At 35.5% G+C, this 27,453-nt stretch overlaps 1 protein-coding gene across 15 annotated transcripts in view; it reads left to right on the forward strand.

Annotated features, from left to right (window-relative positions):
• Positions 1–631: 631 nt before the first annotated feature.
• Positions 632–27,453, forward strand: part of LOC113515266 (phosphatidylinositol 4-phosphate 5-kinase type-1 alpha-like) — a 74,816-nt gene continuing 47,994 nt past the window's right edge. For 14 of the 15 annotated variants that reach the window (XR_008253192.1, XM_052897991.1, XM_052897990.1 and 11 more), the window contains exons 1-5: positions 632–926; positions 1,063–1,106; positions 15,755–15,893; positions 24,850–25,061; positions 25,316–25,480. Coding sequence is in view for 14 of the 15 variants with exons in the window: in XM_052897991.1 (XP_052753951.1) it covers positions 830–926; positions 1,063–1,106; positions 15,755–15,893; positions 24,850–25,061; positions 25,316–25,480 (657 nt within the window). In the remaining variant the exon portion in view is untranslated. Of the gene's footprint in view, positions 927–1,062; positions 1,107–10,868; positions 11,411–15,754; positions 15,894–24,849; positions 25,062–25,315; positions 25,481–27,453 lie in introns of those variants that run through there. The other variant, XM_052897986.1, reaches the window with a different exon arrangement.

A 27,453-nucleotide genomic window follows, 5' to 3' on the forward strand; every position in this document is an offset into this window, starting at 1 on the left:
ATTAAATTTTTTATTTTAAAGATAGATTTAGAAAAATTAAATGAAGAATTGATTGATTGAATTGATGCCAATCACAGATGACGCTTGATGCTCAATAGCAAGTAATAACACTTTAATTAATAAGTAATAGTACTAACATGTTGTCAACTAAATATAGTAGTATTACATGTTAGTAGTAATATTTGTTTTCTAAACATGTCTTACTATCACTAAGAACAAAAATTACATCCTTACAAACCTTCACAGTATTATTAATTACTTATACTTCGAAGACAAGACGAAAACCTGTCTCTACCTGCAAAAAACTATTTAAAAGAATATATAGCTACTGTCTTCTGGCATAATATAAGTATTCTAATGGTTTGTACTCCATACGTCCAAATATATTTATGTATTTAAAAGTTATGGTGATACAAAACATTTTCAAAAAGGTGAAACTTTTAAGCAATGGTGTAAAATCTATTTTTCTTAAGCTTTATGGTTATACATTATAATTATTGTACTATTTGATATTAGCGATTTGGTTTTTTTTTTTAATTAGAAAATCCTCTCAATATAGAAAATAATAATCTATGGGTTCTCCAATATTCTCAATCAAAAAATATTGTTTATCGCTATTTTTCATTACAGCAACACAGTTACTATGAACGGTCGTGTCAGACGGATGCTTCGGTACAGCATTTTCGCGTAAACTAATTGATTTCTTCTAATTAAATTATAGTGAATCGTTGTGTTCGTGATGCAAGTGTTATGTGAGCCATGAGAATTAATATTGTGTATACATTTATTATAAAGACTTCAAAATAGGGGGTGTAACTAGAAAACAAAAATGGCTTCAGGCGACACGGACCATATCGAAGTAATGGATAGTTCCGCATCTAGAAAGACGGAAAACGCCACAGCACCGACTGAAACGGATGACGATGGTAGTGCATATCAGTATCTAATAATCAGTAATGCAATTTTAAAGATTCCCACTTTATAATCGCTTCAAAATGTGTCCTACAAATCCAAGTGCAGTGTAACCCAATTCCTTACTTTGTCAAATTTTTCACGTTTCAGATAATGATAGAAGCTCAATCGCCGAAAAAAATGCACCGTACGACGTGAGTAACATGTTATATTATAATACGTAATATAATTTTAATTCATAATTATAACAAACGAAACTAGAATTCTCTGTATTGTAATAGGGAGAAAGTTGTCATAATTATTTAAAACTCTTAATTATTATTCGAGTTTCATTAACAATAGTATGCTGGGAGACTGCTAGATAACGTAGAAATTGTTTTACTGGTGATAACTAATACAATGTACATGTATGTTTGTATTGTATGTTTGTATGCAATCATGTCCCACATGAATGCATTATCAATGAAATGGTGTCATTGCCCACAAAAGTATTAGTTTAGTTTCAACTTCTACTCTCAGTTTAAATTTTTTTTTTTAAGTTTATCACTTGTTAAATTGTATAAATACTTTTTATCTATTTGTACTATTAATACACTATTATTTGTACTATTACTATAAACATAAAAATATTTTGAATAAATAATATTTATTAAAATTAATATTTAAATTATTATATTTTGTTTAATTTTTTATATATTTGAAAAAGATTGTAAATAATGTTATCATGTCTTTTTATGAAAATAAGACAAAAAGTTAATATATAATCAATTAATATTAAATTTCAATTTTTTTTAAACAACTAAATTACATAATAGGTTTTTTTTTGCTGAAGACACATTAATAAGATTGTTTAATAATTGGTTTTTCGTTATATAAAAAACAGGTTATAAACATATATAAATATTTGTCAGTGTTAAATTTACATAGAGTATAATATTTATTTTTAGGTTTAATTTATGACAATCCTTGTCTAACTCAAAATAATCACACAAGTGTTTCATGTAAGAAATAATCTTTTATATTCATCATGAGTTATAGAGACATGTTCTCTTCACCATAAATTATGGAGAACATCTATAATGTTCATAAGTTATTTGAAATTATTTTTTTTACCAGTTAGTTTTTAACTTGTACTGCATTGGTCTTGTGACTAGATTGCAAATCACTACACCAATATCTTTTCTCAATTCAAAGACTAATCCCCTTTGTTTTGTCAGTGAATAGGGGTGGTGAACAAACAAATACTCATATCATCTAGTCTCAAACAAATATTTATGCCAATGGCATTACCCAGCTAACAGAAAAAAGCAGATAGACATCTGTCTGTCAACAAACAAAAAAGAGTATCTACTCTTTTTTTGTTTTCTCCATAAGATTACAACAGTAAACTGACTACAAATATAAACAATTACCAGAAAATATTATACTGTTAAAACAATGGGTGGCCTTATCACTAAGAGTGATCTTTTCTGGGCAACCTTTGGAATGAGCAGAGTAATTTTGTTATTAAACTATTTATTAATTACTTCTACAATATGAATATGAATCATTATAAACTGTAAAATATATTAAATGACTATATAATACTAATAACAGTATGAATACAGAAAATACATACTTATTATGAAACAATTTGCATGACTGGATAATATTGTAAAAATGCTTAAACTGTTTCTAAAGTGAAAAAAGGGTAGTCTTCTCTCCTACCAGCTGTGCCCAACAGAGTCCATAAGTGAAGTTGAAATCTTAACTACCAACCATATTATGGAATAAAATAAGAGATAATTATAATAAGGGCATACATAATATTGCTTTATTTGCTGACATTGATGCCCCTTTCCAACTTGGGTGTGCTGGAAGAGAACTCTAGTAGATTTAAGCTCATATTGGTATATTCACTTTCCATTGACATTGTTTTTTTTTTTTACATATAAATAGTGTATTCAATAAATTATAAATAAGAAATACAATACATAGAACATGTTCAAACCAACAAAGAAAAAATAAAGAAATATTTATTAGACACATGCCAACAATAATTACAATATAAACAATAGTGTTTATAATACAGATAATCGTTAATGCAAATAACATTATATTAGCATTTTGCCTGCTACTTCATACATGCAGATTTTAGAAGCATGAAAACCAATACATTTCCAGATTTTAAGATAGACTTTTGGAAATACAATTGTGAAAATTGATTTCAATTTGATGCACTAGTTTTTTTTTTTTTTATGAAACATAGAATGGCAAACAAACTGACGGCCCACCTGATAGAAAGTGGCAAACGTCGCCGATAGACATGAGCAGTACATAACAGCATAACAGAGTATATTGTTTTGCTCATGATACCCCACCATGTGTTGCTTAGTTTCTACATAATGCAGGAACAAACCTATAGACAGACAAACCAACAGAGAATTTTTCTTATTGTTTTGGCATCTATTGGTCTTATCAAGACCCTTACATAAAGTTTTCTTAAATATCTCAATGTACAGACATAGTTTTTTTTTTTTTATAATTTTATTATTTTAGTAAGATTGTGATTAAACTAACATGTTTCAAAGGTGAGGTCATTTTGAAATTCTATACTATCAATGTCATCATCATTCATACATATAACTTGTTATTTTTACTAATTTTATAAATGTTAAAATTAATTTGTTTGTTACCCCTCGGAGTTTTAATAGCTCAATCACTCATGAATTTTTTTTAAATGTGTGAAAATGAAATAGAAACTCAGCCTATGCTATCAGTATATATATTTATAGTAGGGGACTAATGAAGGATGAAATGATGAGGATGGCCTGTTGTGATGAATTTAATAATTATCAAACACAATTGTTTCCATGGGCAATCATGTAGAGGTGGACCCGATAGGGTATATTACTAGCAATGGGTCTGCTAATCCCCATTATTAACAATCCCCTCCCCGTAATAGATGTACTACTTAGAGTAGTACCATCACTTATAATGTAGTACTAAGTATGGATAATACTATTTTTTTTTTTATATGGCAAAGGTGGCAAACAAGCATACAGCCCGTCTGATGGTATACGGTCACTGTAGCCCGGTGTTTTCCAACGTGGGGCCCACACCCCACAGGGCGGCAATTTGATAGTTAAGGGGAGGCAATTAAAAAATGGACTCGAAGCGATTTTAACCCTCTTGCTCCGAGCCATTTAAATGCATATGAGTATATATCAGTGCCAAATTTAACAAAAAAAGTAAATTAAAAATGCTGTGAATATTTATTAGGTATAATTTCGTTTGACGTTACCAAAATATCAACTGAGCGATTAGAGTCGTCAAGTAAACTTTGTCGGGAAGAATTATGTATGGGGGCATAAAAGTTTTAGAAACGTTCTAGTGGGGTATGACACAAAAAAGGTTGGGAAACACTGCTGTTGCCTATGGACGCCTGCAACACTAGGGGTGTCTCATGTCTGATGCCAACCTTGAAGAAACCTTAATACACCTTTATTGTAGAACCCCATACTGTAGTCTAGAGAAGTGACAGGGAGCTCATCCCGCAGCCTGAGTGTTTGCGTTAATTTAATTATTATTCTACATAAATAAACGTCTATTTGTTATTCATAATAAAACTGTAAGTTTCCTTTGTTATTACTCATGCAGTTGGCACTACTGTTGTATTTATAGCTGACCTTTTGTTTTCTTAAACATTGCACTAATCTTTTTATTCACTATCTTTTACCCGCGACATCGTCCGCGTGACCGGAACGTGGTCATTGACCGAGATAAACGGTCTATGTCCTTCTCCGTCCCATTTAATACGTGTATACCGAATTCCATAGTGATAGGTTAAGCAATTAAGGCGCTAAGAGGTAACAAGGTAGCAAAGTCATTTTTACATTTATAATAACTAGCTTTTACCTACGACTTCATCTGCGTGACCGGAACATATTCACTTATCAGTACAAATAGTAGAATATTTCCATTTAATAATTAAATTTAATAGAGATTGGTTAAGCAATTGAATCGTTTAAAGGTAACACACATTTCGAGTTCCACTCCTGTCGGAGTATTCTATCCTACCTGGATGAACTCCAGGTTCGATGGTTTTCAGGAAGTACCACTTGGAGGTCGACCAGACAGGGTATATTGCTAGCAATGTAACCGGTAGTTCCATTCTATTGTTAGCAATATACCCTAACAATCCCAGGTCAGTTAGTCCATTGTGAAGAATTCCATAAGAACTACGATGGTTTCCAGGGGAAACCGCGTGGAGGTCGACCTGTTAAGTACATTGCTAGCAATGGGGCTGTTAGACCCCATTACTAACAATCCCTTTCCCCCTCCTGTCGGAGATTGGACAACATAAGGGCAAACTTAATTTTTGAAGCTGCCGCTCTATAGAGCGAAGTTATGCTACAGCCAAACCATCCGCAGGTTCTTCAGCCAGGATTGACGCCTTCTCCCGGCACTTCTTTTACCATCAATCTTGCCTTGGATGATTAGTTGGAGTATTCTGTACTTTTCATATGTCATGACTTTTTTTTTATACAACTTAGAATGGCAAACAAGCTGACGGCCCACCTGATGGAAAGTGGTTACCGTCGCCTATAGACATGAGCAGTACCATGCACATAACAGAGTATACTGTTTCACACATGATACCCCCCATGCGTTGCCATTCCTGAGGACTCAGGTGTTATTTCTCTGTACCCAGTAAATTAACGCCATATCCCATCCTTCAAACCGAAACACAGCCATGCAAACACAACGGCTTCACGCTAGAAACACGAATGGGACAGAGGTAACCAAAAAATCGACTTTTGTACAAAGTCTCCCTATGGTATATTAACGTATTACCCCAATTTCCTTAACAGTCTGGTAAAAATAACCACAATGGTTGCGGGTAGCAAACAAAGCAATTACTTAGTCATTGGCCCTTTGCCAATTCAAAGCCATCGGGAGGGAAGTCATTATAACTGATTCAATAGAATGCCTAAGTAGTATTTGCTCCGCAAATAAAAAAAAATCGGTGACTTCAATCGTGACAAAACTTAATATTTGTAAATATATTAAACAACACTGTATTTTAAAAATAAATGCTTAGAATTAATTAACTTGCAATGTTACTATTCTTATTTTATAACGAATATGCGTAATAAAATTACTCGAATAAAAATATTTCTTTCTTTTTTTTTAAATTTCTTCTTTTTTTTTTAATGCACCGATAAACGACGAGACGTCTTCCAGATTTAAATTTTAAAGATTTGAATATCGAACGTGGAATAGCGAATTTGTGTATCTATTGCATAACTATACCAACTCTGCCTGCGTTATCGGTATACGCTGGTGAGTACCAGTGAGGCATAATAGGTGAGGATGAAGACGTGGTTATTTCTTGGTTAATTCGTCACGATAAGTTAACAGAACTGCTGTTAACCTCACCTATCACTCCTCACTGATGCCCCGTTAGCGTATACCGATATTGAAGTTAATTGGGGTTACCATTCCAATCTCATCCATTAAACAACACCTGTTATAGAGATACGATGTCAATGTATACCGATAACGCAGATGGGTTTTACCATTCCGTATCACCCATTAAAATGAAATTGTATTGCACAAGAAAATACTAACTTCAGTTATGACGGAACCAGTTATTTTGCTCTAAAAAATAAAACACTAAACCGATTTTGATAAAATTTCTATGGGACCAATATGTAAGTATATATTAGTATAGTCTTTCTGATAATAATAGAATTTGCCAAATCGGTTTACAAGTGACGGAGTTATGAGGTAACAAACATAAAGCATCGCCGTGTGCGCCTCAGCGTAGAATGGGCCTCCCCTACCTTTCCCGTGGGTGTCGTAAGAGGCGACTAAGGGAGAGCGAGGGATGGGCAGCAGCGTCCTTCTTAAAATACCTATAAAAGCCTAACTCTGCGGTTGCCAGCCCGTCTGCCAAGCGTGGCAACTACTGGCAAAATTCTCCTTATAGGGAAGGCTTATCTTCAACAGTGGACAGTTAACGGCTGAAATAAAACATAAAAAAAAAAAATTCAATCGAATTAAGAATTTCTTTTTTTGAAGTCAGTTTACAAAACAACGCCCCCTGGCCCACAAATTCAGCCAACTCGACTAATAACCAGGAAGTATTTTATATATAGAAGAAACATTAATACAACTGTCCGGGTTTGTTGACCTTACTAGTTTTGGTGTAATATTGTGAAGCGTGGGCGATGTTATTTATAACATGGAGGGTGACACCAGTGGCTATGGCATAATTTACTTATAATTCTACTTATTATACTTGAGCTGTGCCATTGATTTTTACTCATATCTACTTAAAAATACCAAAAAAATCTTTGTCGTGTTGATGTCACTTACCCTCGTCTCTAAAAAAACTGTATCTCCTCCAAAAATAATCCAATTTTAATATTTTTATTACAGCAACCTAAACAGCGACGGATTTCACGAGCGCTATGACGCTCGTGGCACTTTTAGTTGCAATGCGCACGAGCGCGATGGCGCTCGTCGGCACTCAAAGGGTTAATGGATGATAATGGAATGGTAACCCCGCCTGCGCTATCGGTATACACCGGCGGGGTAAATGTGAAGAATGATAAGTGACAATAAAAGAGCAGGTCAGTTAGCTATCGTGATAAATACACCTGGAAATCACGATGGTTTCCAGGAGGGACCACTTGGAGGTCGACCTGACGGAGTATATTGCTAGCAATGGGACTGGCAGTTCGCATTACTAACAATCCCCCCCTCCCCAAGCCGTGTAGTCCCGACATAGAATGGCCCACCCGTCCCTTTGTCGTAGTTGTCGTAAGAGGCGACTAAGGGAACTTAATTGTAGGGATGGGTAGCAGTATCTCTCTTAGAACATCACCAAAGCCTAATTCTTTCTAGCAATCCGCCTACCAAGCGTGGCAACTACGGGCAAAACCGGCCTTTTTCGGGAATGCTATGTTCAGCAGTGGACAAGTAACGCCTGATATTAAATATCCAATTTCGTATTTGTGATTCATCACTAATGTTCTCGTTTCTACCGTGAAGCTGTTGTGTTTGCATGGCTGTGTTTCGGTTTGAAGGGTGGGATATGGCAGTGAATTTACAGAGGCATAACATCTTAGTCCTTAGGAATGGCAACGCATAGGGGGTCTCATGGGCGAAACAGTATACTCTGTCATGTCTATAGCCGACGGTTATCACTTTGCATTAAGTGGACCGTCAGCTTGTTTGCTATTCTATGCATATGAAAAATGTATTTAACCCTTCTTTGCATGTTTTTTTTTTATTGGTGAAATAAATCAAGGTAATATAATTCATGTTAAAAATTAAAGGAAAAATGGATAAAATTTGACAGCTGTTTTTTTTTCTGCAATGGACATTAAAAAGGTATCCAGAGACGATCAATTTAAAGTGAACTTGGTCTTTTGTATATTTTTTGGGCATTCTATGTTATGATGGAAATTTTCACCATTATGCAAAGAAGGGTTAAGATTTCGAAACAGTTCCCGATTGGAACTGTTTTTCGAAGGACTTCAAAAAAAAAAGTTTTCACTTTGTTTTCGGTTATTGTATAGTGTAAAATACTTTTGGATTACTAGGCGAACAGAACTGATACGTAGCTGTTTTAATACCCATTGATTAATTGATAATAACGTATCCGAGGCGTGTAACCATCATTGATATGCGGTATCACGATTCACTGGTGATAAATTATGTCTGTGGCAATGTAATCCATACTAATATTATAAACTAACTGCCTGCCCCGGCTTCGCACGGGGGTGGGTGCCAATGAAGAAAGATCTGTTATTACTATTTACCCCTGCTGTTAGAGCCCCACTGTTTTGCTCGCTTTCTAACATTTTTACGTAAAGATTTTGATAAAACCAATTGTTTTTATTTAAGAACTAAACTATTGAAACAATTTTAATAAAATTTCTTTGGGACCAATTTAGAATTACATATATCTTTTCAAATGAAAGAAAAAAGAACAATTTTTCAAATTGGTTTACATCTGACGGAGTTATCGGGTAATAAATATAAAAAAAAAAATTATACACCTGAATTGAATCAATTGAACAACAATTAACCACTATGGTTTCCAGGGGGAACCGCGTGGAGGTCGACCTGATGGGGTGTATGCAATGGGGCCGTTAAATCTCATCACTAACAATCCCTTTCACCCCAGTTTACTTCATGTTGGTATAAGGAAAAACTTTAAAAGGCCAATATTTATGAGTTTACCGAGACAGTTTTGGCAAGCTTAAGTCTACTTACTATGCAGTGGCTATAGCCACTTCAGTTCCGCAGTTTGAATAATTATCAACCGACTTTAAAAGAGGGAGGTTCTCAATTTGGTTGTATTTTTGTTTTTATGTTTGTTACCTCATAACTCCGTCAGTTGTAAACCGATTTGGAAAAATCTTTTTTTTATCTGAAATGATGTACTTACAGATTGGTCCTATAGAAATTTTATCAAAATAGAGACAATGGTTTCCTTTTTAAATCAAAATTAACTAGTTTTGTCGTTTTCGAAAACTTTTTATTATTATTATGTCAGCCTTATTACTATTATTATTACGCTTGAAGCTTAAAAATGGAGTAACTTCTCCCGTTTTCCCAACATTTATCTTCACTGCTCTGCTCCTATTGATCGTAGCGTGATGAAAAGTATACTATAACCTGCCCAGGAGTATGAAGAGTAATTGTACCAAGTTTCGTTAATATCCGTCGAGTAGTTTTTGTTTCTATAACGAACATACAGACAGACAGATACAAATTTTAGTGATTGCATTTTTGGCATCAGTGTCGATCACTAATCACCGCCTGATAGTTATTTTGGAAATGTATTTCATGTACAGAATTGACATCTCTACAGATTTATTATAAGTTTAGATAACATTCAAAGGTTTGCTGGAAAAAAAATCTTATTAGAGATAAGCTCGCCTTTGTACATTATGTTTAAAATTAATTGTTCTTAACATTATGTTTGTGTACAATAAGGAATAAATATATAAAATAGGGAAGGATATTGATTACTTTTTATTTCTCTATTTATGTAATAGCTATATATAGTAATATTATAAATTTAAATGTTTGTTTTATACCTCTTGACTCTTTAACAATTCAACTAATAATCAGGAAATTTGGCATACACGTACTATTTGAGACAGAGAAGGACATAAGCTAATTTTGTCGCGGTCATTAAGTGCGACCCGCGTTTATATGGACAAAGTCGCCAATAAAAATTAGTGGTCTCATATATTATTTAAACATATCTGAACTTTCCACCTATAGGTTATGGTGCAGAGTGCCTATAGATGCCGTGTCCGCCGAGGAACAGGGAAAACCACTATAATATTAAATAATCGTATAGATTTTGTAGGTTATATGAAAACTTTATGTGGTCACAGTCGAAAATAGTCATTATGTGTCAGTTATTGGTTTGTCCTTCTTGTATTCGCTTGTATTTACCAAATGTGATATATAATTTATAGTTGTGACAGTACTAAATGATGAATTATGCAGTGGTGATAGTTGATGAATTAATTTGTACACAGTGTCTACTATGTACATTAACTATGTACTAGTGTAGGTATATTGAAACTTTAAAGATGCATTTATAGTATTATATTAACTAATAAATCGTGATATAATGTACGGGTATATTGTGACAGCCTAGTACACTAGTGATGGCACTAAACGACGTATTATGCAGTGGTGATAGTTGATGAATTAATTTGTACACAGTGTCTACTATGTACATTGACCATGTACTAGTGTAGGTATATTGAGACTTCAAAGATGCATTTATAATCTTATATTAACTAATAAATTGTGGTGTAACGTACGAGTAAATTGTGACAGTATAGTACACTAGATATGGTACTAAACGACGGATTATGCAGTGGTGATAGTTGATGAATTAATTTGTACACTGAATCTACTATATACATTAAGTATATTTTACATTGAACATTTACTATAATTATAGACTTATATAAACCAATAAATTGTGGTGTAGCGTACGAGTATATTGTGACAGTATAGTACAGTGGTGATGGTACTAAACGACGGATTATGCAGTGGTGATAGTTGATGAATTAATTTGCACACTGAATCTACTATGTACATTAAGTATATTTTACATTGAACATTTACTATAATTATAGGCTTATATAAACCAATAAATTGTGGTGTAGCGTACGAGTATATTGTGACAGTATAGTACAGTGGTGATAGTACTAAACGACGGATTATACAGTGATGATAGTTGATGAATTAATTTGAAAACAGTATCTAAATTAAATGTTTACTTGTGAGGTTATATTGTTATTTTAAAAATGCAAGTATGCGATAGTTATTACCAATAAATAATGATATAGTAACGGTGACAAATACAGTGTTAGTGGTGACAGTTCTAAACGTCAAATTATATAGTGGTGATAGTTGATGAATTTGTACACAGTATGTACACTGTGTACTGAGATCTTAAGGATGCAAGGTAAACAATAGCTTACTATGTTAATAAAATTACAGAATACTCGTTCATTTGTAAGTGCAAAGGTTTTGGATTTTAAACAGTGGCGTAAAGTAGATAATATAGTGATGATAGTTGATGAATTTGTACACAACATCTACAATGGCTGTGTACTAGTGTGTACTTCGGTTTTCAACCAACTTCAAAGTGTTTATATATTTTTTATGTTTGTAACCTCTTAACTCCGTCAATTGTAAACGGATTTTTTTTTTTATCTGAAAAATGCTTGTACAGATTGGTCCCATGGAATTTTTATCGAATTCGGTTCAGTAATTTAGGTTTGTAAATTAAAATAACTGTTTTTTCCACGATTGAAGTGGTTTTTTTTTTTTAATGTCTTATTAAATACTTATATGAGTTTGTTGTTAATTGACTCCAGTTTTAATGGCGACTTAAATAGTAAACGATTTATATTATTACGAGAATAATAGTGATAACATTCAAGTCTTTGTTTTATTGTTAGTGACCGACATTTTCATTTAAAATTATACCTACAATAGATTATAATAATACCAACCAACGGTACCATTTACTTGCTCCTCAATATAGGATGTTCACCTTGCTAACTAATACGAACAAACCAATAACGACATAATATGCAGCGCCATCTATAGACTTATTTAAATATTTTTAGGGTTCCGTACCTCCAAAGAAAAAAACAGAACCCTTATTATAGGTCACTTATCACTTCGTTGTTCGTCCGTCCGTCTGTCAAGACCCTTTTTCGTAGGAAGGCGTGAAGGTATCAAGTCGAAATTAATATCATATACTCAGGTCTGTAATCTCTTAAGCAGTGAAAAAAAAAACAAGCTTCTAAATCGACGCTATCAAAAGATACGGCTGTTTATGTTCCATTTATATCACATACTTTGATATTCCCAAAGGGAATCAAAACCTACAGGGTACTTCCCGTAAACTCAGAATCTTGAAATTTGGCATGAAGCAATGTTATATAGCATAAGTAACGGAAACAATCCGAAAATCGTAAATTTGTAGTTATTTCCCAAAAAAAAATTAAACTTGATGATTTTGCACGGAACCTTCTTTGCGCGAATCCGACTCGCACTTGACCGGCTTTTTTTTTAATTGTTACCTCTCGCCATTGGCAAGAAATACAGCCTTACACCTTAGAACTAAAATGGTCACTTACAATGCGGTTTCAGAGGAGCTTCCTCCCACGAACGCTCAGATTGTGGAAAGATCTTCCTGCTCAGGTTTCTTAAAGATCGATAACGCATGCGTGACACCCGTGGTGTTACAGGCGTGCATAGGCTACGGTAACCCCGTTTACAACTCAGACGGGCCGTATGCTTGCATGCCACAAGTTGTATAAAAAACCAATATCACTATTTATACTGAAGTATCAACGCAGTGAGGGATTTTAGTCCGCTGCACACAATATTCCCTGCTCTGTAATTTAGAAGTTTGTCACGAACTTTTTAAACGACTTCCAAAAAGTGGAGTTTCAGTTCGTTCGATTTTTTGTTGTATGTTACGCGATTATGTATGCAATTGTGAACCGATTCAGTAAGGGTGTATAATGTACCCTGTAAATTCACTGCCATATCCCGTCCTTCAAACCAAAACACAGCCGTGCAAACATAACTGCTTCACGCTAGAAACACGAATAGGATAGAGGTGCCCAAGCAAACGACTTTTGTACAAAGTCTCCCACTGGTAAACTCCTCTGATCTTTTATGGAGCAACACCATGTATATTGCAATAAAATCTACTTGTAGACACTTTATTCTGCATTCTAAATTCAAATGGTTTAAATCCAATATTTCTACGAAACATTTTGCCATCCGTCGATGCGTTTTACTCGTTTTAAAATAAGAATATATTGAAATTATTAATCAATGTGAAATTAACAATCCCTGTTTTTTTTTAAAGCAATGTCATGCATATCGCAGCAAAATCTACTTATAGACAAACTATTCCGCATTCTAAATTCAAAATCTAATATTTCTACCGAACATCTTGTCGTTTATCGGCGGATTTTATTAGTTTTAAAATAATGAGATTATTTACATTAATTTTGTCACGATTGAAGTCACTGTTTTTTTTTTTTTTTTTTGCAGAGCATAGTCTACTAAATTATCTATAACGAATAATGCAAATCGTGATGGGTATCTGAATAAATTAATTTATTTTTGAAATTCTTATTTATTTTATTCTAATACTAGCCAGCCGCCCCGGTTACGGTCTGTTTTTTTTTTTTCTTTTTAAAATCAATTGCAACACGTTACCTGCTAATATTATAATATAGGTTTCTATAGGTTAAAGAATTAAAATCGATTATGTATTTTATGAGTTTACCCATTACAAACAAATCTTTCGTTTGGATTAATTTTATCTATTATAAAATTTTTAGAATGCTTAATATATATATAATCTTGCTTAAAATGTCCGCTGTGCAACTGATTAGATATATACGTATTTGTAAAAATTATATAATTAATTTTACTTACATATATATAATTGTATATGTAATTATATATAGATATATATATATGATTATATCGTCTAGTGATGTCAATAACACGTCAGTTAGATTAGTAAACTTGTGTGTGTGTGTGTGTGTGTGTGTTGTGTGTGCGTGAGGCAAACATCGTCGTATTCTACGTCACTTTGTTGACTTATCCGTGTTTTGATCCGACATTATCAATATTTATAATGAAATTAACATTAGCTATGAACAGAACTGAATTGAGTCATGTTGACAGTGCAAGTTTCAAGCCCCCTATCTCCTTACGTAGTTAGACTAGGTGTAAGTTTTTTAACTCTAAATCAACATATTAAAAAAAAAAACGGTTCACGTTTCGTTTATTATATTTCCTTCTCGGTTGATGGGGAACAAAATCGTCTCGTAGATACACGATTCGGTGTTCTAAATTCAAATATTTTCAATTTAATTTATCTACGGTACATCGTGACGTTTATCGACGGATTTCATTAGAATATTAATGTCAGTACTTACTATTTAAGAACGACATGTAAAGTCTCACACACAAGCCCAAGAGGTCTAAGTGGTACAATTTTTTTTTTAAGTTTTTCTATGTATTTGCGTGCTAATAAAATAAATAATAATAATAATATTTCATATTATAATTCGTTTTAAAATAAGAACAGTGTGATTACTAGTTGATATCAATTTTGTCACGATAAAAGTGGCAATTTTTGTCTTTGAAAGTACTTATAAATACGCATTACGCGTTCTAAATTCAAATATTTTTAACATATTATATACCTCCGAGTCATTTAGTCTTTTATCGATATCTCCTAACTGAAGTCGCTCTTTTTTTATTTTCCGGAGTAACATTCGTTTACAATGTAATTTTAAGCTATTGTGTTATCGTATACTCAATGATAAATGATTTTATAATAATTTATTTTATTTGTTAAACTTTAATACACCTAGATAGTGGAAATGGCGAACTTGACACCATATGCCGTTGTCTACCAGTCGACCATAGACAGGAATAACACAAAATTGATAGTGCAACTTGATGAGCAAATAATTAGAAAAACAAAAACAATATTAATATAAAACATTTATAAATAACATACATGTACCATGACCGTCTGGTCCCGATATAGAATAGGCCACCCCTTCCATTCCCGTGGGTGTCGTAAATCCGATTAAGAGAAAGCGAGGAATGGGCAGCAGCGTCCCTCTTTAAACATCTCTAAGGCCTGACTGCGGTTACCAATTCGCCTGCCAAGCGTGGCAACTACTGGCAAAATCCTCCAAGGGGAGGCTTATGTTCAGCAGTGGACAGTTAAAGGCTGAGATGATGATGATGATGATACATTCTACTTTTAATTTAAGAGTTTCCTCTTGTCGGTGCAACTCATTCATTCCTCTTCTTCCAGTCAGCTCTATCGCAGGCCATATCCTTGACCTTCCTATACGACATTTTTTTTTTACAACACAGGGGGCAAACGAGCATGCGGCTCACCTGATGGTAAGTGACTACCGCCGCCCATGGTCACCCACAACACCTACGGCATTGCAGGTGTGCTGCCGGCCTTTTAAAAAGGAATATGCTCTTTTCTTGAAGGTTATGACACCTAGTGTTTCTTTTATCTGTCCTATGTAGTTATTCCTCGGTCATACATGGTGATATATGTTATATTATCTACGTTTATATATATAAGGGAAATACCAGCATCAGACAAAGCAAAACGTCTCAAACATATTACAATTCAAAGGATTCTAAATAAAAACAAGGTATTCTAGTTTATGCTGGAATGCTAATTAATACAAATCATAATGTTTATTAATATATTTATTCTATTTCACAGCCGGCTGTGGGCCCGCTGGGCGCGGTCAGCAAAATCCACAAGTCGGACCGCAAGATTGGCCACCGACGCGTCGGCGAGGGCGGCGAGATCACGTATAAGAAGATCCAGTCCTCGCAGATCATGGGCTCCATACAGCTCGGTATGGTGTTTTATTTATTTATTTACTTATAAATTGTTCACTTCACTTACAGTTTCCCAAAACGTGTAGTGAGCCATAAGTTTATGTTAAAAATTGTAAACAACATTTTGAAAATCACATACTAGCTCTTTGCCGTCTACTTCGAATGCATGGATTTTAGAAGTAGGCAAACCAATGAGCAAACACAACTGCTTCATGGTTTTATGAATAAATAAATAAATTACATCACTAATTCTATATCGAAATATATTTTAGCTAATTGCTCTCCAGCGAACAATACTAATGAGCAGTTGCTATGTAGGTCCCAGCGTAGAATAGGCCACTCCTTCCTTTTGGGGGTGAGGTTCAGTCCCATTGTTAGCAATGTATCCTGGCAGGTTAACCTCCACGTGGTTCCCCTTGGAAACCATCTGTTCTGAATTCCAGGTATTTATCACGATAGGCTAACTGATCTGCCTTTTCATTCCCACCTATCATCTCTCACTGGTCACCCGCCACCGTATACCGTTAGCGCGGGCGGGGTTGTCATTTCATTATCGTCCATTAAAAAAACTTCCATTCCCGTGGGTGTCGTAAAAGGCGACTAAACGAACTTAATGATCGAGGATAGACTGCAACGTTTCTCTTCAAACATCACCAAAAGCTAAACTGCGGTTGCTAATCCGCCTGCCAAGCGTGGCAACTACTACCAAACCCACTTTTATATAGGCGGAAAAGGGATTGTTAGTAATGGAGTCTGAGAATCCCATTGCTAGCAATATACCCAATCAGGTCGACCTCCTCGCGGTTCCCCTTGGAAACTGTTATGTTTATTTCCTGATGAATTCATCATGATGGGCTAACTGGCCTGTTTTCGTTCTCATCTATCACCCTTCACTGGTGCTCCGCCAGCGTATTCCGTTTGCGCAGGCGGGGTTACCATACCATTTTCACCCATAAAAAAACGACCCCCTCTTATAAGGAGAGGTCTATATTCAGCAGCGAACAGTTAACGGCTGTCATGATGAAAGGGATGTAATATTATGAATGGAATACAGCACGAAAATAATTGTAACCACATCTCTCTCTCTTCGTCCTCTTCATTACTGAAGGTCGTGTCCTTGAAAGGTGTCTGTTGCCTCTCTTATGATGTTACTCCATTTTGCACGGTCTTCAGCCTCTCGCAGGGCAGCTGCAATTGACAGTCCCGTAACGGCGATTATTTGGTCCGACCATCGATTAGGCGATCGTCCGCGTGGTCTTTTTCCCTCTATCTTGCCTACAACTATTAGTTTGTCCAGATTGTCGGACTGTCGTCGAGCAACATGACCGAAGTATCCAAGAATCCTCCGATAGCAGACTGTCGAGAGCCTATCTTTTATGCGGAGTTGCGTCAGGATAGATATTCTATATATATTAGTTTGGTAGTAGTAGAATAATGAAATGATAAATGCCTGTCCGCGCTAACGGTATACGCTGGCGGGGCACCAGTGAGAGATGATAGATGGAAATGAAAAGGCAGATCAGTTAGCCTATCGTGATAAATACCTGGAATTCAGCACAATGGTTTCCAAGGGGAACCACGTGGAGGTTAACCTGCCAGGATACATTGCTAGCAATGGGACTGATAGATATTCGTGCGCTTTGCTGTCCAGGGAATTCTCAGCATCCTTAGCCAGCACCACATCTCGAGAGCATCGATCTTTTTTCGCTGTAACCATATATACGATGGGAAATACTATATGCCATCTGCCAACCCATGTCATAGAAATATTGGAGAAAAATATTTATGGGCGCCAGTGGTATCCTTATCAATAACACGCGCTGATAGCCGTGACCAATGTGCAACAATAGGTCAAATATAAAAAGGAAATATGCTCACGACAATAATCACTAATGGGGTTTTTTTATGGGTGAAAATGGAATGGTAACCCCGCTGCGCTAACGGGTTACTCTGGCGGAGCACCAGTGAAGGGTGATAGATGTGAATGAAAACACGTCAGTTAGTCCATCATGATGAATTCGTCAAGAATTAACCATGATAGTTTCCAGGGAGAACCGTGAGGAGGTCGACCTGGTTGGGTACATTGCTAGCAATGGGATTCTTAGTCTCCATTACTAACAATCCCTGTCCCCCATCACTAATGGGGTAGTCAGTAGTTTAGTTAATTTTCTAACTACTCAACCGATTTTAATAAAATGTCTTATAACATGAAAATAATACTTTTGAATGGCGAACGTCCTTTGTTTTTAATTAATTGGATTTTTTTTTAATTCTGACAAAACCAGTCATTTTGATCTAAAAACTAAACTATTGAATTGATTTTTATAATATTTCTATAGAATCCATCTGTAAATATATAATTTTAGAGAAAAAAAAAATTTCCAAATGTGTTTACAATTGACGGAGTTATGAGGTGATAAAGAAAGAAAGAAAGAATTTAATCGAAGAAGCATGCGGCCCACACAGTAGCGCACAAAACAAGATCAAAAGAAACCAAAACAAAACAAACAAAAGAAAATAATAATTATATACAAATAGAAAGCAATTAAATTATAATAATTATCAATAAACAAACAAACAAACAGTAGGATAACTCTTGAATCCAACATCGATCTCAATCGAATAAAAAAAATGTAACCGAATTGATCGCCTTCTTCTTTTTGAAGTCAGTTGATAAGACGATATTTCATCGCGATCTGCGAACCGAGTCGGCTACAAATCAACGTTGTTCCCATATGTTGCAAATAAACCAATTAAACTTAGTTCTGTAGATGTGCAATGTTTCAAATTAGCTTATGTTAACTTGTAGACACATAGAAATGTAGACATGCATGTGGATACTCGTAGACAGTATACTCTGTTATGTTCATGGTATTTTATTTTTTTTTTATGGGTGAAAATGGTATGGTAGCCCCGCCTGCGCTAACGGGATATGCTGGCGGAGCACCAGTGAAGGGTGATAGATGAGAATGAAAACAGGCCAGTTAGCCCATCATGACGAACGAATCAGGAATTAACCATGATAGTTTCGAGGGGGAACCGCGAGGAGGTCGACCTGGGTATATTGCTAGCAATGGGATTCTCAGTCTCCATTACTAACAATCCCTTTCCCCCCAAGTTCATGGTACTGCTCATGTCTATAGGCGACAGCTAAAGATACCGAAAATACAGTCTGTTTCAATAGTACCGAATGAAATTGTATACAAATGGATTAAAATAACTGGTTTTGTCATGATTGAAGTCAGTTTGGGGGGGGGGGGGGGGCACAATCTTTAATCCTTAAGTTCTATTGTAACAGATTTTAGAGATATAATACAAGTTTCGAAATTAGTATACTTTCTGTACTGACACACGAAGGCAAAGCAGCGGGAATCAACTAGTATCTCCTATGTACAGATATCGTCTGCTTACAGTTGTTATGTGTGTAGGTGTATTAATAATCCAGCCGCTAAGCCCTCGTATCCATGTTACATTCGCACCGTCGCTTTGTTCGTGTCCAGTCTACGATTGTTCGATATCTATGTCTACATGTATTCGTATATAGTTAGTTACTCCAGTGACCCAGATCGCGTGTTTAGCATTGCTGTACTGTTACATTTGTCTAAGCAAGGCCGGGTTGTGTTGTAGTGAAATGTCTAGTTGGAATGGTCATCGTTTCTCAGTCCATCGCTGGATAATTTATTTCTTAAAGAACTTCCAAAAAGAGGAGGCTGTCAAGTTGTATTGTATTGTAAAATCTTTATTGTACATAATTCATACTAAATACATTAAAGGATTTAATATACAATGGCGGATTTATCCCATAAAGGGATCTCTTGCAGTCAACCTTTGAGAAGCTGAAAGAAAACTGTAGAATGTACAAAGGTAATAACCGTATAGATAAACTAAATAATACCTAGTAAAAAAATTTAATATATCTATACCTATAATAAATTTGTAGAGAGGTCAATTCTGTACATGAAATATATTTCCAAAATAACTATCAGGCGGTGATTAGTAATCGATACTGATGCCAAAAATGCAATCAGTAAAATTTTTGTCTGCCTGTCTGTATGTTCGTTATAGAAATAAAAACTATTCGACGGATTTTAACGAAACTTGGTACAATTATTCTTCATACTCCTGGGCAGGTTATAGTATACTTTTCATCACACTACGATCAATAGGAGCAGAGCAGTGAAGGGAAATGTTGGGCAAACGGGAGAAGTTTCTCCATTTTGAAGCTTCCGTCGCGTATGCAGCCTTAATGGCCACTTTTTAAAATGTAAAAATGTCCACCCGTGCGACGCCGGGACGGGCCACTAGTAATATAATAAAAACAACTGTATACACCTACATATACTATACAAGTTGTTTGTATTTGTTACAAGCTTTTGATTGGCTTCATCGTCAGATCAACCGTTCTCTGTCCACTGTTGGACAAAGACCTCCCCTATATGGTGGGCTTGCTAGTAGTTGCCACGCTTGATAAGCAGGTTGACAACTGCAGTTTTTTTTTAATGAATAATAATAAAATAGTAACCCCGCCTGCGCTATCGGTATACACTGGCGGGGCACCAGTGAGGGATGATAGGTGAGGATGAAAAGACAGGTCAGTTGGCCTATTGTGAATAATTCAATTGTAAATTAGTTACGATAGTTTCTAGGGGGACCGCGTGGAGGTCGACCCGATAGGATATATTGATAGCAATAGGGACTAACCTCCCCATTATTAACAATCCCTTCCCCCCTTGACAACTGCAGTTAGACACTGATGTTTTAAGAAGGTCACTGCTGCCCATCCCTCTATCATTAAGTTCCCTTAGTCGCCTCTTACGACACCTACGAGAAAGGAAGGGGTGGCCAATTCTATGCCTAAATTACATAGCTTAAGCATAATAAGCAAGTAGAATAAAATTAAGCTACAGACTATCAATTTCGTCACGATTGAAGTAACTTTTTTTTTAAGAATTGCATTAAAAATATTCAACATTATTTTTTTTCGATTAATGTTTTTTTTTGTAAATCAAAATCCACCTCTGATGTGTGCTTTGTAATTTACAAATCCAGGAACAATGATTCACTATGAATGATTCGATATCGCATATTCATAGGATACAAATGTTGTTGTCGTAATTTTAATGACACAGAAGTTAAAAATGACGCCGAATATCTGTCTGTAGTGATATTGTATTATATTAATTTTTAAGTACTTAATCTCGATTATCCGAATATTCGATTATCCGGACTTATTCTTAACTGCTCTAATTACCGAACTTAGAAATGGTATTATGTATTAAATGGGTAAATAATAATAATAATAAAATTATTTATTCAGCTACAAAACATAATATTAATGACAACTATATACATTAAAATAATAATAGCAGCTGAAATGGTCTCCACTCAGCTTAAGCTGTAGCGTGGCGCTGCAGCGCTGATTTTCAGTGGGGCCACCACTCGATAGGTAGCACTCGAGAAACAGGATTATGTAATCCATTATCTTTATAGCTCGTGATTTTTTTTTTTATATCTTGTCTTCTAAATGACGTATGTGAACCCTTTATATAATAAAAAATATTCAAATTTAATTATTTTTTGATATAATTTTGAAATCGATTATCCGGATTTCGATTATACGGAAATTCCCCTAATTTTACTTGTTTCGGATAATTGAGATTCTTCTGTATTTAGGTATAGACCGTCCAAGGTTCTGTTCCTCGGAAAATTTATTTTTATTTTATTTTACTATATTGCCTGAATGAGGCTATCAACCGTTATGTGAATGTCGTTTATCTATGGTCTAAATATATTTAGGCTTCTCCCGAAAATTAACTGGAATAAATCTTTTGAGGGCGAAGCAAGAAACTGAGTTATGACCATTTTGCGTTACTGTGGCACACGCGCGGAAGGAAAAATTATGTTACCTCTTTTATGCAATTTTCTTTCCCTTTTTTTATATGTATTCTTTTATCTTTCTTTGTTATTGTGTATGTCTATCCATATGTATTGTTATTTGTGTGCTGTGCGTATTGCAAATAAATTATATATCTATAATAAAGATTTTACAAATATCATATAAGCACCAAATGTTAATGTTATCTTAAAAATAAAGTAATTAAGTAAAAATTAAATAGGTCCTTTTCAATTTGACTGTACATTTTGTTTGTGTGTTTCACGATACCTTCGTCAAATGAATTTTATTTTAAATAACTTCATAATTAAAAATTGTGTCCCACAAAAAAGCAACTTCAATTGTGATAAAACAACTTACATATTTTAATGTGTGACGCAAAAAATTTACGTATAAATCTGTCTATTGTCTTGTTGTCTGCTACTTTGCATTTATCTTATAAAGTTAATGTTTTATTACCTTATCGAGCAATAACTGTTCGATCATTAATGATCTAGCTAAATAACTAGAATTTAATATTTAGTTTAGTTATGAGTCATCGACTATGAATGATTTCGATGTGAAAAAATGATTATGCGATGCATAAGGTCAAGGTGGAAATGATGCGGTTTCATTCTGTAATGTATAAGCATGTATTATTTATTTATTTAAATTTCAATGCACAGCAAAATTCTATGTACATATGGCGGACTTAACACCGTACGGTGTTCTCTACCAGTCAACCATTGGGCCGAGATCTATTTATTTATTTTATTTATTTAACACTTTATTGCACTAACATTACAGGATTTGTTGAACAATTTTCGATTTTCGAACAATATGTAGACGGTGCATTATTAAATCAATGCAATCGATTTTATTAGCCGTCGGTAGTGCTACAATACACTGAAAACTATTTTCAGGTTTAGCGTACACTATGAATTAATATTGCGTACATTCTATTATAGGAGTTCACAGTTCAAGGGCGCAGCATTGGTACATTTTCACTACGTTTTCCTACTCATAATAAATAAATCGCGTATTTCGATACCTGAATAAGTGACGACGGTAGTTAATTTTCCTTAGTGATATACAAACATCATTAAATGTTGTTCCAAATTTAAAATTTTAATTTTTTTTTTAAACTACTGTTTGCTTTGCAAAATAACAAATGGCTTCAAACGTAACAAAACATCAATAAACAACGAGGTGTCACGTAGACGTATTTGATTGTAAATATTTGAATCTAAGAACAAGGAATTACATAGAAGGAATGATAAAATAAAAACTGTAAATCATATGGTTGTCTCCTGTCTTCTTATACAAATATAATTAGTAAAAAGAGGACGAAAGATACACCAGTCAGTTGCTAATTTTCTCAATTCATAGCAGGCTAGTGCATAGAAAATATGTATTTAAAATGTTTGTGCATATTGATATTGTCAATTATTTGTTAATAACAAATTTTACCAAAGGGGGACTTTGTACAAAAGTCGATTGCTTGGGTATCTCTGTCCCATTCATGTTTCAACCGTGAAGTAGTTGTGTTTGCATGGCTGTGTTTCGGTTTGAAGGGTGGGATATGGCGTGAATTTACTGGATACAGAGGAATAATACCTGAGTCCTCAGGAATGGCAGCGCATGGGGTATCATGGGCGAAACAGTATACTCTGTTATATCCATGGTACTGCTCATGTCTATAGGCGACGGTTACCACTTTCCATCAGGTGGACCGTCAGCTTGTTTGCCATTCTAAGTTGTATAAAAAAAAATTACATTACTAGATTATATATTCGACACAGTTTATGTAGAAAGTATGCAAGCAATTGTATCTTTGGTAGGGTTATACGGCCAGTAAAACCAAGTGACATATCTCCATGAATTTGACTTTTACGGACTAGTCAAAAGGCAGATGCGTTTTTATATGTCTATCCTTCTCTATTGCATTGGCAATGTCATAAATACAATGAGCAACACTATGTGAATTATGCATCCCATCTATTCTATTCCGAAATCTTTGATTTGAATCTAGAATTCCGCGTTCTAAAGTTTGAATTTTTTTCTGGCTATGTTACACTATTACGTGGCCAGTTGTAAATCGATTTTTTTGCAATGATGGGATAAAATTTCTCCCATTCTAATTTTATCACGAATTGCTGATCCTTTTTGCTGTAAAGTATATAGGCTTTATCAGTTTGATTCTGCTCTGGATAATATTAGTAAAGTATTGTTATATACAAATTGGCGCGCAAATTTACTGTGAACTGATAATAATGGTGCGACCTTCTGTTCGTATCAGTCGCTTCCTCTGAACCGTAAATATGTAACCATAGTACCACAATGTGTAAATTGTTTCATACAGAACATGAAGTAATCAGCAGGAATATTATCAAAAACTAGCTGTTTGCCACGGCATCGCCCGCGTGACTTGTTATCTCTCATTCCCGTGATATATACTTTGGAAGTTCTTGTTAGTGGATGACCAAATCATAGAAATCAGGAATTAAGAGCCCTACTTAGAAATAGCAAACACGAATGTTCGATTCCGAATGATACTCGATTGATCGTGTAAACTTTACTCCGCAGAAATATCGATTTGTAATCTCAGTGTTCTTATTTTAACGAATGAAACACACCGATGAGCGACGAGATGTTTCGTCGAGACATTAAATTTAAAATATTTGAATTTAGAACGCAGAATTGTACGTTTTAAATTTAAATTTGAAATTAAACAAGGAATCCGGAACAACACCGTAACGTATTAAGACCTACCTGGTTAGGAATTGTCATTTAAAGTCTGTTTAAAATTGGTATTAACGATATAACGTGACATACACACAAAAATAATACAGACAAAATAAGAACTTCAGTTTAATAAGTGCTTACAATTAAGCATATTTAAATGAACATTTATATTTTTACTAGCTTTACCTACGACTTGGTCCGCGTGACCGCAGTTTGTTTACTGATCGGTATAAAAAGTCGCCTATATCCTTCTCCATGCCATATAGTACATACCAAATTTCATAGTGATTAGTTAAGGCGTTATAAGGTGACAAACTCACTCTTACATTTATTAGTAAGGATTGTTTATCCACCAGGAATCCAACACGCGATCGGCGGTCTCGCGTCTAAGCCGGAACGCGATCTGCTCATGCAGGACTTCATGACAGTGGAGACGACGAACTTCCCCCACGAGGGGTCCAACCACACGCCCGCCCACCACTACTCAGAGTTCAAGTTCAAAACGTACGCGCCGATTGCGTTCAGATACTTCCGCGATCTATTCGGCATACAGCCGGACGATTTCTTGGTGAGTTGCTTTTTATTATTGTTTAACGCCATCTAGTTCTATAAGCAGATATTAAAGCATAACATCTTCTGATATATTTTCCGTATATATATCCTTCGAGATAAAAAAGGATTTTCCACATCTGTTTAGAACTGACAGAGTTATATGGTAACAAATAAAAAAAAATACAATCAAATAGGGAATATCCTTTTTTTGTAGTTGGTTGTTAAAGTGAATGTACAAAAGCATATAAATAAATAAATAAATAATTTCAGATGTCAATGTGCAGCGCGCCACTCAGGGAGCTTAGCAACCCTGGCGCCTCCGGCAGCATATTCTACCTGACCAACGACGACGAGTTCATCATAAAGACGGTGCAGCACAAAGAGGGGGAGTTTCTGCAGAAACTGCTACCAGGATACTACTTGAATCTCGACCAGGTAAGATTGGCCTGATTAAAATTTTAGTAATAATAATAATAATAACAATAAAGAGTTAGCTCTGAAATACGGCCTCGCGAATGAGAGGTTGCCTTACTATAAGTACGAGCCCCAGCCGATCCTCGAAAGCGACAGCGTCAGGCTCTACTGGGACCGATCCATCATCACGGACAGGACATTTCTTGCGAACAAATCTGATATTGTGGTAATGGATCGGGCACTCTTGATGGTGTTTTTGGTAGATGACATCATACCGAATCACGAGAACTTGGCGAAAACCGAAACTGAGAAAATATCTCGTCTTAGCCCACGATGTAACCGAAATGTGGGGGTAGCGTCGACCAAAATTATTCCAATCGTTCTGTCGGTGAACGGTCTTATCCCAACTAGTCTGGAACAACATCTTAGACGGTTGGAATTCTACGGCGGCTCACTTCCGGAAAAGATGCAGAAAACAGTGCTCTTAAATATTGCCCGCATAGTACGCCGGTTTGTCTCCCTGGGCCCTGGACCCTGGCCGACTGTGCTTTTGCCGGGGGTTAATTTGCCATCTCCCCTCCTTAAGAGGGGAGATGTGAATATTGTGAAAATTAATAATAATAATAAAATCATTTATTCAGCTACAAAACATAACAATATTAATGACAATGTTATACATTAAAATAAAATTCCGCGGTAGCCGCTGAAATGGTCCCCACTCAGTTTAAGCTGCAGCGTGGTGCTGCAGCGCTTATTTTCAGTGGGGCCATCACTTGGTAGGTAGTAGGTCATTTTGTACCAATTTTATTGCTTGTACAGGTTTTTTTATGCAATTTATAATAACAAGCTGACGGCCCACCTCTCGGAAAGTGGTAACCGTCGCCTATACACACGAGCAGTATCATGAACATAACAGAGTATACTGTTTCGCCCATGATACCCCCCCATCCCTTGCCAGTCCTGAGAACTCAGGTGTAATTCCTCTGTACCCTGTAATTTCACTACCATATCCTTCCCTTCAAACCGAAACATAGCCATGCAAACACAACTGCTTCACAGTAAAAACACGAATGGGACAGAGGTACACAAGCAAACAATTTTTGTATAAAGCTTAGTATGAAGTGCCCTTACTAATAATATAATCTGTGATAGGTAATCTGGTGCATTACGTATCATCTAAAATCTTTGTTTCTTTTTTATACCACAAAGGTAGCAAACAAGCATACACCCCGGCTGATGGTAAACGGCCACGTCTATGACGCGTGCAACGCGTGGGAGGTCAGGTGCGCGTTGACGACCCTGAAGAAACCTTAATAAACCCTTTTTAAAGAATCCTTTACTGTAGGCTCTAGGGAAAACCTCGGCAGAGAGCTCATTCCACATCCTGAGCGTTTGCGACAGAAAATTCCTTTGACGGTTTCAAATCACTGTACGTAGCCATTTAGGTTTAAGCGTGTGAGCATGAATTCCCAGTTGGCAAGCGATGATAAAAGGAGGCCGTGGGCATCAGTATTTCGGAATAGCGATTCCCATATAAAATGACCTATTTTTTCGATTTTTCAACCGAACTTTAAGGTATCTCATACCTCTTTTTATCTTTTAACATACAAAATAAAAAAGTTGTCAATATAGGTCAATCCGTGTTTGTTTTCGGGAGCCGAAACGAACAGCAATTGGTTTTTATGTACTCGTATGTAGAAGACTGGGCATTACCGTGTTTCCGGCATAGAATAGGCTACCCCTTCCTTTCCCGTCAGTGTCGAAAGAGGCAACTAAGGGATGGCCAGCAGCGTCCCTTTTAAAACATCTCCAAAGCCTAACTACGGTTGCCAAGCGTGGCGACTACTGGAAAAACCCACCAAGGAGGCTTATTGTTCAGCAGTGTACAGTTCAAGGCTGATATGATGATATAGAAGGCTGGCGTTAAGCCCGTTATTATGTCTGTTACTCTCGGATAATCAAATGGCTTCAAAAATTTCAATTCGGGTGTATTT

This window comes from Galleria mellonella, unplaced genomic scaffold, assembly GCF_026898425.1.
Source record: "Galleria mellonella isolate WM207_F2 unplaced genomic scaffold, CSIRO_AGI_GalMel_v1 utg3966, whole genome shotgun sequence".
Taxonomy (NCBI): Eukaryota; Metazoa; Arthropoda; class Insecta; order Lepidoptera; family Pyralidae; genus Galleria; species Galleria mellonella.